General features: G+C 45.1%; 1 protein-coding gene across 1 annotated transcript in view; it reads left to right on the forward strand.

Annotated features, from left to right (window-relative positions):
• The window catches only part of HEPHL1 (hephaestin like 1), a 36,629-nt gene that overhangs the window by 13,458 nt on the left and 9,007 nt on the right, over positions 1-14,164 (forward strand). Inside the window, exons 5-13 of the mRNA XM_005434716.3 lie at positions 159-413; positions 1,449-1,617; positions 2,344-2,480; positions 2,648-2,779; positions 5,484-5,695; positions 6,139-6,289; positions 7,487-7,699; positions 12,005-12,218; positions 13,865-14,004. Coding sequence (XP_005434773.2) covers positions 159-413; positions 1,449-1,617; positions 2,344-2,480; positions 2,648-2,779; positions 5,484-5,695; positions 6,139-6,289; positions 7,487-7,699; positions 12,005-12,218; positions 13,865-14,004 — 1,623 coding nt within the window. The remainder of the gene's footprint in view (positions 1-158; positions 414-1,448; positions 1,618-2,343; positions 2,481-2,647; positions 2,780-5,483; positions 5,696-6,138; positions 6,290-7,486; positions 7,700-12,004; positions 12,219-13,864; positions 14,005-14,164) is intronic.

Consider the following 14,164-nt stretch of genomic DNA (forward strand, 5'->3'; position numbering starts at 1 on the left):
TGTTACTCTTCATCAAGGAGCCTGTGAGGGCCTTATTCAGCGTGGACATTCAGCCAGTTTCTTTTCTGGGCCAGGAAAGGATCAACCTTAGAAATGGGGTCGGAGGCACTTGGCACTTCTCTTTCACCTCTCATAAAATCTCATACTTTTGTTTTTAGCTATTAATGGTTATATTTATGGCAATCTCCCTGTCCTGGAGATGTGTGCTGACACTTCCATTTCCTGGCACTTGTTTGGCATGGGAAGCGAAATAGACATCCACGCCGCCTATTTCTATGGCCACACATTCACTAACAGAGACCAGAGGGCAGATGTCGTCGGTCTGTTCCCAGCAACGTTCATCACAGCGGAGATGACTCCCGGGAACCCTGGGAGGTGGCTCATAACATGCCAGGTTAATGAGCACTTACGAGGTACGCTGCTATAGACCTCCCTGATCTTTTCAGAAGCCTCTACTATGCCTGGAAAAGAAAACTGAGAGATGTTTCCAGGGGAAGCAGGACAGGTTTTTTGTGACTAACTGAAAATTTTGGAACTATTTCACCAGATAAATATCATGAATATGAATTTAGTCATCGGTAGAAATTATACATGCTGGGCCTTGGGCCAAATATTCAGGTGGTAGGAATGACTTAGCTGTGTAATTCATGTGAGGAAGGCTTGCTAGACCCAGCGCTGACTCCACGCTTCCTATGTAAACCGGAGATTTTGATGAGCAATGAGAGGAGCCTTCATCATCGCTTTTTGTGGTAGATAAGTACTTACCCATAAAGAAAAATCATGCCAGCTGAACACTTCATAGGGTTTTTCCTTAACAGAAATCAGACAAAAATTGGCAGCATTTTCAGAAACGTTTATGTGAAGGAATTTGATGGTGATGTTGTGATATTTGTGTGGTGCAAAAGCTGGAAAACACACAGCATAAACTAGATCTCATGGCAGCAGGCAATGCATAATTGCTATATCGGAGACAAGTTGGGAGATTTTTTACTTTGAGAATTTGCACATTGACTTCACTGGGATTTGCATCAGGCAAAACAGACCTGATTCTGGCAAGCAGCAAACATCTTCAGTGTGGTAATAACCAGCCTCTATTTCAATGAAAGTCAAGGGGAGATGATGCCGTTTTGCATACTTCAGGAGGTGCTCTGGCCCCCAAAATCATTCTACCATCCTTATCCAGATTAAGGAATTGAGTAAATAAGACCAATAAAGAGTGTCCTTGATGTCAGTGAGTTTCACCTGTGGCATAAAGTATCACCTTGCAAGAGAAGGGTGATAGCATCTGGCCCAGTGCAGGCAGAGGAAGTCTTTAAAAGTAGAAGTTTACCCTAGTAATTGTTTCCAATCCACATAGCTCCTAGAGAGTTTTAATGTGCATTTGTATTCCTGAGATTGCTGACTTTGCAGCCAGCCAGGAACTGTGTCCAGACTCTTTCTCCTCCCAGGTGGCATGGAGGCACTATATGATGTTCAGATCTGCCAAAAAAACCTGTCTCAGCCTTCACCACTGAGTCACAAGAGAAGATACTATATCGCTGCTGAAGAAGTACTCTGGAATTACGGACCTGACGGTTATGACAAATTCACTGGGCAGGGTTTAAACGCCACTGGCAGGTAAGCTTTCTTGTCCTCTCCTGTTGTGCTTTAATTTCAGGAGTCTGGGTGAGACTTCTGCAGTGAGTCACCAGGGCTGGGTCCTGCACTGTTATTAATTTTAATTGAAAGGAGCAGGGGGAAATGGATTTAAACAGCCTTGTCGGGCTGTTAGATTCATAACTGCGATGCTTGGAGTTGCCTTCTGGAAGCACTTATCTTGATCCATTAAGTCCATGGAGAAAGTGAGCCCTGGTGAGCTACTCAAAGTTCCATAGAGCTAATGACCCTGTGTCGAGACTCCTCAGGCAGCTTTCACACTTACAATTGGAGTATCTCAGAGGTGCCATAGTGGTAAATTTCCTGCCCCCCCTGTTATTACTGATGAAGATTAATTGTATTATAGTATTTCCCAGGAAAGCTAACAAGGATTAGCAATACGTTGTGCACAGGTAATGGCACAGGTCTTACCCTAAGGCAGTTAGAGGTAAGCAGACACAGAGATGTCTCCCTAAATAAATTGGGGTTAAACACTTGAAAGTCTAATGCACAGTGAATGTCTATTTGTTAACTAATTTATAACTAATTGAGACCAGTAATATCTCCCTTTGTCTGCTAGAAAATTGTATGCAAACTAGTAATGTGGGGGATCATTTCTCCTGTGTCTGGAATAGTAACTTCATCCAAAATGAAAGTTTCTTCCTGAACCTTTAATTAAGTAACCAATCCGATTTGTTAATTCCACAGTGAGTCTGCAATATATTTCACACAAGGGACTGACAGAATAGGAGGGCAATACTGGAAAGTTCGCTATGTGGAATATACCGATGCAACGTTCAGTAAGAAGATTTGGTCAGAGGACATGAAACACCTGGGAATACTTGGTACAGTGAATATTTTCCCCTCTTGTCGTTACATCAGGTCTGAATGCAGATCCAGTTGGATCCAGAGGGGAATATGCATGCGGCTGCCAGTCAGCCCTCTCTTGTTTAGGTGGAAATATGTTAGAGGGTAGTTCTTCTAATACCTTCCCTCACTCTCTTTTTTTAAGGCCCCGTTATAAAAGCTGAAGTGGGAGATACAGTGCTAGTTACTTTTGCCAACAAAGCCAAAAGAAGCTATAGCATCATGGCCCATGGTGTAAGCTTCAGCAAGCTGTCGGAAGGTGCTCCTTACTTAGATGGTGAGTTTTGACTGTGCTGCTGTATCATCCTATGCAGAATACCTGAGTCTAAGGATCTTCTGTTGCTCTGCAGGTTTAGCCTTTCTGTGGACGCTAAGGCACAGAAGGGATGATTTGATTAGTTTGTGTTTACCCTGTGTGTCACAACCCATGGGACTCCCCAGTCTGCCAACGTGCTGGTTCTTCCCCTTGGACATGTGCCAGACAAGGCATCTAAAACTAGCTGAGGTCCATGTTGAGCAAAAGTCATAGGCGCAATCCTATTTATATTAATTCTAATTTAATATCACTCACCTGCAGTCAGTGAATCTCGTCTAGACATGCTCCAGAATTACGAAGCTTAAGATCTGGTATGATGCTCCTGCTGAGTCTTTGGATATAGCTATCCACATGGTCTGCATTGCTTCACTCTTGATTCTCTAATCCAGGTCGGGCATTGCCGTTGCTTCGCTGGCAGGATAGTCAGTGTTGGAGGCAGCTTTGATATGATTGACCTGGAACATGAAGCAGCGATAATCCTTATTAATCCTCATAAATATGTAAACGCTGAAATGGAGCATTTGCCAAAGTCTTCCTCTCATTTTGTGCAAGGACAGGATCTTTATCATCTAAGTTTAACCATAACATGCTAAATATCATGTTTAATTGGCAGGCACCTTTTTCAGTTAGTGACAAGAAGCAAATCCTTCAGAGGGTAAGAAGTCTCATTTACTTTGAACACCTGTTTTAGGAGACAGTAGGTCACCCTTTGGAGATGTGTTTCATCAACTACAGAAGAAGCCTAGAGTTTGGGTTAGGAACTAAGCTTTAGGTGGCTCAAGTAAAGTGAGTTGAATCCCACCCACAGTGTCTACAGAACTAATATAGTGGCCTCTTAAAAAGTTTTTGCTGCATTCGCAACACTGAAAAGAAAGGTAAGTTTCTTGTTGTCTAAATTGCTTTCTTTCTACTACAACACATCAGAAAGAAACTCATGGAACATAATCCCTCTTTTGAGAAGTGTGCTAAAAGAATGAGGTCAACAGGTAAAACTCATAACATCATACAATAAAATCAATACAAAAGGCTTTATTAAATTCTGTTGTCTCTAGTTGCTGACCTTGCAACACAACAAATTTGCCAGCAGGCTCCAATGCATCATGAAATAACTGGCTTGAGTCCAACCTTGAAGAGCACACGTCTTCATGCCATCCATGTCAGGTGTAGCTCCCCGATGGAAGTGCAGCTTCCCTCTGCTTGCAGTCCTGTTGTGCTTTCATTTAACGGTCCCCAGCAGGAGCACCCATCAGCATTGCATGCGTTGGTGTGGAGCAAAATCAAACCAAACCCTACAATTCAGCAGCAGTATGTATTGCATCCATCTGGGTCTTTGGAGAGGAACCTGACTCCAGATTCATCAGCAGTCTTTCTGCCCCTTCTTCTCTCATTGTAACCTTTGTGTCTTGGATTTCAATCATATCTATCTACAAATGTATACATGTAAAGGCTGTGCATTGCCTGAGTGCAGCCTATTAATGTGAAAATGCTGTACATAAACATACCTACAGATATCTGCAGACATCCTTTTTTTCAATTGTGCTCTCAGGAAATACTCTTCCATGTTGCATTTGGCGCTTGTCCAGTCTCAGAGGGTTTTTAACTCCAACATTCTTCTTATTGAACACTGTTGCAGGATGAACCCACTAGTATCAGATACTCTTGAAGCAGTACTCGACGCTGCATTGCAGTTTGCAGCAAATAGTACGTGTTCATATCTAATACTGCTATTTTCACTTGTGTCTAAATTTTCAGAGGATGCTCTTGGAGTATTATAGAGGAGTATTACATTGGTGCAGTCTGCTGCTGCAAGGCACATCTGACCCTGCTGAGAAAATCCAGTCAATGAATGCCTAAGTGTTAAACAAAATTTCTGATTTGATCTTCCTCATAGCAAAGACCAGAAAGGTTACTTAGCACTTTTATTTTTTCTACAAAGGGTGCAGACCTGACTCCTTTTCCCAACTTTCCTTTCAAGGCTCTTTTGTATGTCCTCCCTGAGTGGATACCAACACTCTTTTACAGGGGCTAAATTACATGAGTGGTGCTATATCCACCCTGTGGCTTGGCAGGAGACAATGGCCCAAATCCTTTAAGAGTAACTTCCAAAAAAGAGTAACAGCAGCCACCCTCTGGGGACTCTGACAGAGGTTCTTGTGCGCTGCTATAAAATCAAAAAGAAACAAACACCAGAATCAGTTTTGGTTTCAATTTCTAAAGAGCCACAGCTGCAGCTCCACTTGCTGATGTAATTGCTTTGTTGGTGTTTAATGAAAAGCCAGAGTCTGTGCTTATGTTGCAGATGAATCTCACAACAGGGCAGGCAAGCAACAAACACTAGAGGAAGCCACTGAAGCACAAGGATGAGCTCTGCATGTCTTGTTTGACTAAACCCAGATGATACAGATAGCATCAGAATGTGTCTGGGTGAAGCCGCTAAACTTGTTCTGCAGGGAATGGGCTCAGTTGTCCCTATGGCACAGGACTCCAGTCTGGAGATGTCCCCATGGCATAAGTGCTCAGGCTATGGGATGGTGCTTGAGCTGTGGCTGCAAGGGGGACCGTCTTCATAGAAACAAGCAGCTATGTCTGACTCCTAGCTAACACTTGTGTTCGGGAAGAGAAAATTTTCCTGTAACCTAGGTGCTTCTCAATTTTCTCTCTGCAGGCTATCTGAAGCCAGGAGCCCATGTTAAGCCAGGTGAAACCTTCACATACAAATGGAGGGTGCCTGAAAATGGAGGTCCAACAGAGAGTGATCCCCCATGCCTGACCTATCTGTACTACTCAGCCACTGATGCTGTCAAGGACACCAACTCCGGCCTTGTGGGGCCTTTGCTGGTCTGTCGGAAGAACACACTGAATGACGACGGGACGCAGGTGACCAACATGGACATCTGCTTGACCCTAATGGGTCATGCACTAGGAGGGCTTCCCATATGGGCCAATTTGCCTAGTTCCCAGCTCAGTTTTAAGAGATTAAATAAACGCCATTCCTCAAGGTTAAAGCTGACCAAAGGAGATGGTTAGGAAGATAACACTGTCATCCACATTATGCTGGCTTGTCCCTAGGTTTTCCATCTTTTCCACACACTTATTAGCAATGAATGAGTCTTTCCACCCTCTGTAAGTAATGGACACTTTATTTATTCTTGTGGCTGATAGAAGAGTGCCAATCCCTGTCTCTGCAAGGGCACAGTAAGAAGGTGGCTGCAATTTTTTGGGGAAAGAAAGCTTTGTTTAAAAAAAATGTTATTTTAACTTTGGTAATTCTGCATAGACTTTTTTTTTTTTTAATCTCTTGCCTTCCTTCTTGTCTACAGAAAGGAATAGACAGAGAATTTTACCTTCTCTTTTCAATCTTCGATGAGAATGACAGCTGGTATCTGAACAAGAATATTGAAGCATTTACTGGAGACCCTTCAAAAGTAGATGAAAATGATGCAGATTTCAAGGAATCTAACAAAATGCATGGTATGAAATACCTAATATCTGTTAATGATACCTTTTCTTCAGTCATATTAAGAAGATGAGTTGGCAGATTTTATCATTATTCATAGCCGACTACAGTGCACTGGAGGGTGAGATGGAAAGCTGTCAGTCAGCTTATGGCCAGCTCCTGATGCCCTTGGAGTGTATTTTGAAGCCCCAGTCACATTAACAATGAATGCATCCACCTACCAACTACACCTGGAGTAAGGGAATAGAGTGTAGCTTTTAGATACAACACTTGGGTCTGTAAAAAGACATAAGGCCAGAGTCAGACACCAACTGCAGAAGAGACCAATGTTCACCGGTGATTTAAATTTCCCTGCTGGCCTTGGCACTGACTCAGACAATGAAGGTCCACCTGCTCTGCTGAGTCAGCTCGCACCTGGGTAGCAACCACCTCTGAAAGAGGAGAAGCAGAGAGAGATGGCCGATAATATTTTAAAACATCACCTCTGGATATAAGTATCTTACTTCAGTGTGGACCTCCTCCAAGTTATTCCTGACATGACAGACTTGAGCAAATTACATAACCTCTCTTTGCTTTAATTTTCTGAATAACACTGAGAATATCCGTTATTAGAGAACCTCAGAGCTTTCTGGACCCGTCTATTTTATTCTTCTGTTATGAAGTAGTATCTCATACTAAAATTTTGTTCTGCCATGATATCTTTCACCCAGTGATCATAGAGAGCATTTGAGGAATAGGGAGATAAGCCTCATAAAACCCTTGTGAAAGAGATAAATTTTGGAAGCAAAAGTGGAAATCAAAGGTCAAAATCACATAAAAAGGCTCTGTCAGAACTGAATTTATGACTTGGACTCTTTATGGCCCACTCTGTGGCCTTAATGATCTAGTTATGCATTCTCCAGGCTGAAGGGAGGTACCTAATTTACACACTTAACCAGTGTCTGTGAGGCACCCTGAAAAGCTCGGAACAGAAATGCTACATCACTGCAAGATTTTATAGGCTAAAAGAAAAGGTAGAAGTTCAGAGTTTATACGCATAGCATTTAGATATTAATTTGGTGTCATCCAGTGCCACCTTTGCTTCACAAAATGCCTCTTTAATTAATACTGCAACTTGCTGAGTCACGAGTGTCTTCCAGGAAGGTAGTAAGAAGCTCTGTGTTGAGTTTCCATCGACCTGTTGCCAACCGAGCTCTTTCTTTCTCCTCCAGCTGTCAACGGCTACTTGTTCGGTAATCTGCCAGGCCTGGCCATGTGCAAGGATGACAAGGTCTCCTGGCACCTCATCGGACTGGGCAGTCACTACGATATGCACGGAGTTCAGTTTCAAGGAAACACCATTGACCTGAGAGGGACGACGAGGGATGGGCTGGCCTTGTTTCCTCATTTATCAGGAACAGCGCTGATGCAGCCAGACCACGTGGGTACGTTCATGAACTTATCTTGGCGGTGTGGCACATACAGAAATCAGGCAGCCAAAATAACAGTTGGTGAGATTCTTTGCTCTGCACGAGGGAGCCTGAAAGTGTAGAGACCATGGGGACCTGGCGTAGCTCAGAATTCAGGATGGGCTACTTTTCTGGGAAGGTGCTATAAAACAAATCTGTGTGTGCACCAAGGAGTGAAGGCTTTGAAGACTTTGGGATAGGCAGAGGAGCAGGCAGAGACAGCTAATGGGATGCTCACAGAATTTCCATAACTCTAAAAACAGGCTTTTTTGGCAAAGATAAAATCCACTGACATGTAGACAGTCAGCATCATTTAAGGTATTTATGACTTCAGTAATAGTTTTTCAATAGTAGTCTTCAGGAGTTTCTTCAGAATCATATACATTAAGGATACTTTTAATTCTCATGTACAATCCAATGATATACAAATAAACTTTTCATTCAGTCCTCTATAACTCCTCTACAAACCCCGCCCCTCCCCTTTTTTTTTACGATAAACGATAGTTTCTTCAGACTCAGAGTGTGAATTGTTTGTTGGAAACACCAGATAAGCTTTATGACAAAGGATGCAACGTTACTTTTCTTAACATTTGTGCAACTGTTTAAATCAAGAGTCATCAGAGTTGTGCAAGGCTACGCCAAGGGCCATCCTTGGCCAGAGCACCTGATAGAAATACCTGTTGGCAATGTGTACATACATTTTCACCTTTTCCATCCCATACATTTCCATCGTCTGTCATGAAACTGCACTGCAGGACTCACACTAAGCAATATATTCTAGGGGCTTATTGATTTTTGCCAGCTAACCTTCTACTGGCAATAAAGGAAATTGAGTGAATTATCATATCTTTACATTCAACAACATATGTGTTTTTCTTTAATTGCATGTTATTTTACCCTTTTCGTCAATTTTGCCCTAGAAGCACAAGGCATGAACTAAGTTCCAGTCTGGACAGAGCTATGCTTCTAATTTTGGTTCTATCACTGACTCACATACAAAGTAGACGTGAAAGTGTTTTCCTCCTTCAGCAGGTGCTAGCAGGTGGAGCTATGCAGGACTACATTGTGGTCAGCTTCTACTTGAGTAAATGGGAAGGAGAGCACAAACATTAAAATCTGCCCACAGACATGCCAAAAGATGCTTCCACCATCACTGCAGCCTTTGACAATCAGAGCTACAAAAAACCTGGCCCATGGTGATTTGGCCTTTCATGGAGAGAGAGTAAAGGGTCAGAAAGGTGCAATTTAACTCAATCTTTTTTATACCATATAGGTGCATATAAACAAATGGTTATAAGCAGCATCTTTCTGTTTGTATTCTTGTATAACAGGTCTGTAGCCGTATTGTAAAGTCTCTAAGAGGCCTCCATTAGCCTGATTACACCAGAGAGCTGCAGGGACTCAGTGGAGAGTCTCATGCACCCAAGGCTGGCACCAGGGCTCTGTGCTCAGGGACAAGGAAACAGCATCTCTGAAACACACATCCTGTTTCTCTATGCCTTTATCAGTGTTCGTAATGCACACTCCTCCTGTGTTTTCTCGTGCTGCCTGTGGGCACATCTGCAGACAGGGCAGCACTCGTGAAAGCTGACTGGCAAGGCTGCGTTCCTGCTGCCAGACATCTAGTGAATTGCTTTTCAGAGCTCCCTTGGCTAAGCTAATCTAACTCAGATAGTTAGAAGTAATTTCTGGAGATTCTTGAGCAAAGATGGAGCAGGCTAGTGTTTCCTCTGGAGCAAAAAGTCACTTGCTGACTTGCGGATCTCCATTTGTGCCTGGATTCACATATTGCTTTGAGCTGAAGGGCTTGTTGTAATGTAGGAGTTACAGGCTACAACCCTGCAGTGTCTTATGTGCATGTTTGTTGGAAGAAGGGTTCGCCGGAGTCAAGAAGACGCTCAATATGAGTTATGCATCTTGCTCAACTTTATTAGTTGCTAACACTACTTATATAGAACCGATACACATGCATATTCGTAAAGCAGAAATATAATTGGTTAGCAGTCTCTAAACGCGTGCGGTTCTCACACCCCTAATTATCATGACTAAAATAAGCATTCTATCCATGTAGCTAATTGTGTTGCTGTGCTTCAGCCTTGTAGTTTGTTACTCCCTATTTTCCCATACCGCTCCCTATCTTTCTTGGCCCTGCACCTGCTTTCCCAGCAGCTGTAGCTTGCTACAGCCACGGCCTGTTGGCACAACATAATTACTTGGTCTCAGGATTCAAGAATAGCTCAAGGCTACCTTTCTTGTTAACTTCAGCACAGCAACTTCAGCACAATTCTGATTACAGGCCTATTCTAATACCAGGCCTGGATTGTGCAGATCTTCAGAGATTCTAAGGCCACGCTTCTGCAGCCATTCTTCTACACATGTTTACTCTTGAGTGTGTGATGACAGCCTGAATCCCCACCCTCTTACGTCTTGACACCATCGAGCACATGGTGACTAAAGGAAATGATTGGTGCATATCCATTTTATTAACTAGTTTCTCCTTCAGTCCTCTTAATTTTTTCTGAGGCGAGCGGCTGCAGAGCCGGCAGGGTCGGCAGCGGAGCACACCAGTGCATTGCACAGCGGGTTTCCCGCACTGAGGGAACCTCGGAGGAGCCGAGAGCTGCCAGGAGCCCACAGCTGACGCTACAGCAGCTGATGGAACCTGTGCGTGGCCAGGAGCAACGGCAGCCGAGCGTCCCCCACCCACACAAGAAGCCCTGGGGAGCACCAGCGACCAGCAGCGCGGGCAGCAGGGCGGGCAGACGGGCCTGGCACGGCAGCTGGTGCGGGAGGGGCGCCGGAGCTCTGCCAGCTCCCCCGGGGAGCAGCGGTGTCCCCCCGGCAGAAGGCCGCGGCCTCTCCGAGCTCTGCGCCCAGCGGGCCCGAGGCAGCTGCCCCGGCTGGGCTCTGGTGGGAACACGCAGCCACCCCGGTGCCGGGCTGCCGGCCGTGCCCTGCTCCGTGCCAGGCCCGGGCGGCTCGGGGCAGTGCCGGGGCGGGGAACTGCTCCGCCTCGGGACAGAGCTCCGGGGGCGGTGGGTGGGCTGGGGGGGGCGCGGGGCGGGGGTTCCCCATCCTCTCTCTGCCCGACAGACCTGTTGTTTGTGCACAGAGAAAGACTTGTGGGTGAGGTGATGGTTGGAGGCCCTTGGGCACAGCGATCATGAAATTGATAGAGTTTTAGGTTCTCAGAGAAGTAAGGAGGGGGGATCAGCAGAACTGCTACCTTGGACTTCTGGAGGGCAGACTTTGGCCTGTTTAGGAGCCTGGTTGAGAGAGTCCCTTGGGGGGCAGCCCTGAAGGGCCAAGGAGCCCAGGAAGACTGGGCGTGCTTCAAGAAGGAAACCCTAAAGGCACAGAGGCAGGCTGTCCCCATGTGCTGAAAGAGGAGCCAGCGGGGCAGAAGACCGGCCCAGCTGAACAGGGAGCTTTGCCTGGCACTCAGGGAAAAAAGGAGAGGTTTTTGACCTCTGGAGGAAGGGGCAAGCCACTCAGGAGGACTGTAAGGATGTTGTGAGGTGTCGTACAAGGTACAAGGTATCGTGGCAGATAGTGTGGCCAGCAAGACAAGGGCATTGATTGTGCCCCTGTACTCAGCACTGTGGAGGCTGCACCTCAAATGCTGGGTTCACTTGTGGGTCCCTCACTACAAGAGGACCAATGTGATGCTGGAGCGTGTCCAGAGAAAGGCAGCAAAGCTGGTGAAGGGTCTGGAGCACAAGTCTGATGAGAAGCAGCTGAGGGAACTGGGTTTTTTTAGCCTGGAGGAAGGGAGGCTGAGGGGAGACCTTAACACTCTCTACAGCTGCCTGAAAAGGGCTGTAGCAAGGTGGCTGTTGGTCTCTTCTCCCAAGTAACAAGTGACAGGACAAGAGGAAATGGACTCAAGTTGTGCCAGAAGAGGTTTAGTCTGGCTGTTAGGAAATATGTCTTCACTGAAAGGGTTGTCAAGCCCTGGAACAGGCTGCCCAGGGAGGTGGTTGAACCACCATGCCTGGAGGTATTTAAAATATGTGTAGATGTGTTGCTTAGGGACATGATTTAGTGGTGGACTTGGTAGTGCTGGGTCAATGGTTTGACTCAATGGTCTTAAAAGTCTTTTCCAACCTAAACAATTCTATGATCCTATATAAGCATTCCTTTTCTTGACTTTCCATATAGCATCACAGATCAGGTTTGTCTGAGGACAGATCAGGGATGTACAAAGCGCAGGACCTAATTTGCCAAGCTGTTTTTCAAAGTTTTTAAAAATGTCTAAATTTCATGTGCTTTCCTTTCCAGGCACATTCAAAGTGGTTTGCAGGACTTTTGATCACTTTGTTGGTGGAATGAAACATCTCTATGAGGTCAGTAGCTGCCGTAACACCACCCGAGCCCAGCAGCAGCACGGAGCCATGAGGATCTATTACGTCGCTGCGGAGGAGGTGGAGTGGGACTATGCATCAAATAAGAGCTTGGCACCAAAGATTTACAATGTCAGCAGCAATGAAGAAAGGTACCCAAAGCAAAAAACTGTTTGTGGGCATGAAGCATACTTATAATGGAGGGGAAACTGGAGCATCCTTCCATGAAGCCAGTCTGGTACTTCTTAGGAGGCACTTTCTAACAACAACAACAAAAAAGTGTTTACAAAGCGACAGCCTCTCAGACTAAAGTAGCTCATAGGCATCATTTTGGAATGTTTTCATCTCAGAGTGTACTGTAATGCTGTTGAACCCAAGAAGCCTTCCAAGTCCCTAAATACATGTGTGGCTTCCAGCCCTGGCTCAACCCTACAATGATGTCCTCCAACCCCCTCTTCTTCCTTCCTCACTCTCCCCAGTCTCCCCATCCCAGTGTTGTGGTTTTCCTAGAGAAGAAACCTATGTACCTGTCCCAGACGTGAGCCCCTGCAAGCAGTGCAGGTGTGCTAGGGAGGTGCTGAGCCTGCTTCACTGCAATGCAGTAGCCCCTGGCTCCCCTAGAAAAGTCAGAACATAGTAACCACTGCAAGTGAATCACATCTATGTTGCGCTGTGCTAAGAAGTAAAAAGCATGTGCAAAAGATACACGTTCCAGATCATATTGGGTAAGGAGGTCTCGGAGACCCCTTTGGTGGAAACAAAAAGGATCAAGGAACATATTTTAAAAATAAACTTTAGAAAAGTGGCTGGGAAACTGCACCCTGTAAAGGGGAAGAGTATGGTGGAGTCAGTAGATAATATACCTGAAGAGTCACAAGTGGTGAAGCATGTTTAAAGAAAATACTAACTCCAGTATTGTCAAAGGCTTCTGTTGCACACACAGTATATTATTACAGTAAGCAGTATTCCTGGGGCAATTTTTTGCTTTTATTTAGTATGTTGTCAGCCAGCCTTGCGGTTTCCCTGCCAAGGGCACCTTGGGAATGAACTGCCAGAAGACTGAGCTGCTCTCAGAAGAGGGTGAACACTCTCCTATGTAGCTGGTGGTGAGTGTCCTCTGCTGGCGAGTCAATCCTCCGGGTTCCCACAGGAGTAGCAACAAATTGTGGGTGACTGCACAAACCTGGAGGGCACAAAAAAGCATCCTGTGCCAGATGCAGAAGTGACAATCAATTTCTCTCTTTATCTTCACAAGGGGAGAACATCCAGCCCTGCACAGTACATAGCAGCAGGAGGACAGGGTAAAGCAGGCCCCTCTTATCTCAGATGATGGCATTTCCTTTCACAGGGCTAGGCTTTGGTTATCATCTTCCTGTGGCTAATAACCAAGATAGGGAAGCAGCCATCACGGTAAGAGGATTCAGGTTTACAGAGAAAGGCAGTATTTTTTATGGGAGTGGAGGATGCAGCTGGCGAGAGTGGTCAAACCATCAAATCCACTCATAGCTTGAACTTCACCTGTGCTCTGACAGGTCTGGTGAAGGATTTGTGTTCCCAAAGGTTTGTGGTGAGTGCAACATATCCTCAACTTTACCTCTTTGAAGAAGGTGTTCATTTAGTGAGGATTATCACGTTTATTGCTGGTTTAAATCTCTTGCAGCATCCAGGTCTTCACATGAACCAGCACATCAGACCAAGACATATATTCTTATTACATCTATTGTGAATAACAAAACAGTTACTAGCCTTTAGACCTATAAAGTTTAGTGCTTTTAATTTTTTCCCTTTTATTTTGCAGCTACGGGCACGTTTTCCTGAGCCAAGCAGAAGATCTGATTGGTTCAAAATACAAGAAGGTGGTTTACAGGGAGTACACAAATGGCAACTTCACGCAGCGCAAAGTGAGGGCAGAGGAGGAGGAGCACCTGGAAATCCTGGGCAAGTAGCTCTCAGCTCACAGATTAAGCTTGATAAGTGAGAGGATTGCTTTCCAAGAACTAAGTTTTTCCAGCTTTGTTAACATGGAAAACAAGGAATATGAATTCCAGGTTATCAGTGATTTTACAACCAATTTGTATAATTTCTGAGTGTAAAGATT

Source organism: Falco cherrug, chromosome 2, assembly GCF_023634085.1.
Source record: "Falco cherrug isolate bFalChe1 chromosome 2, bFalChe1.pri, whole genome shotgun sequence".
Taxonomy (NCBI): Eukaryota; Metazoa; Chordata; class Aves; order Falconiformes; family Falconidae; genus Falco; species Falco cherrug.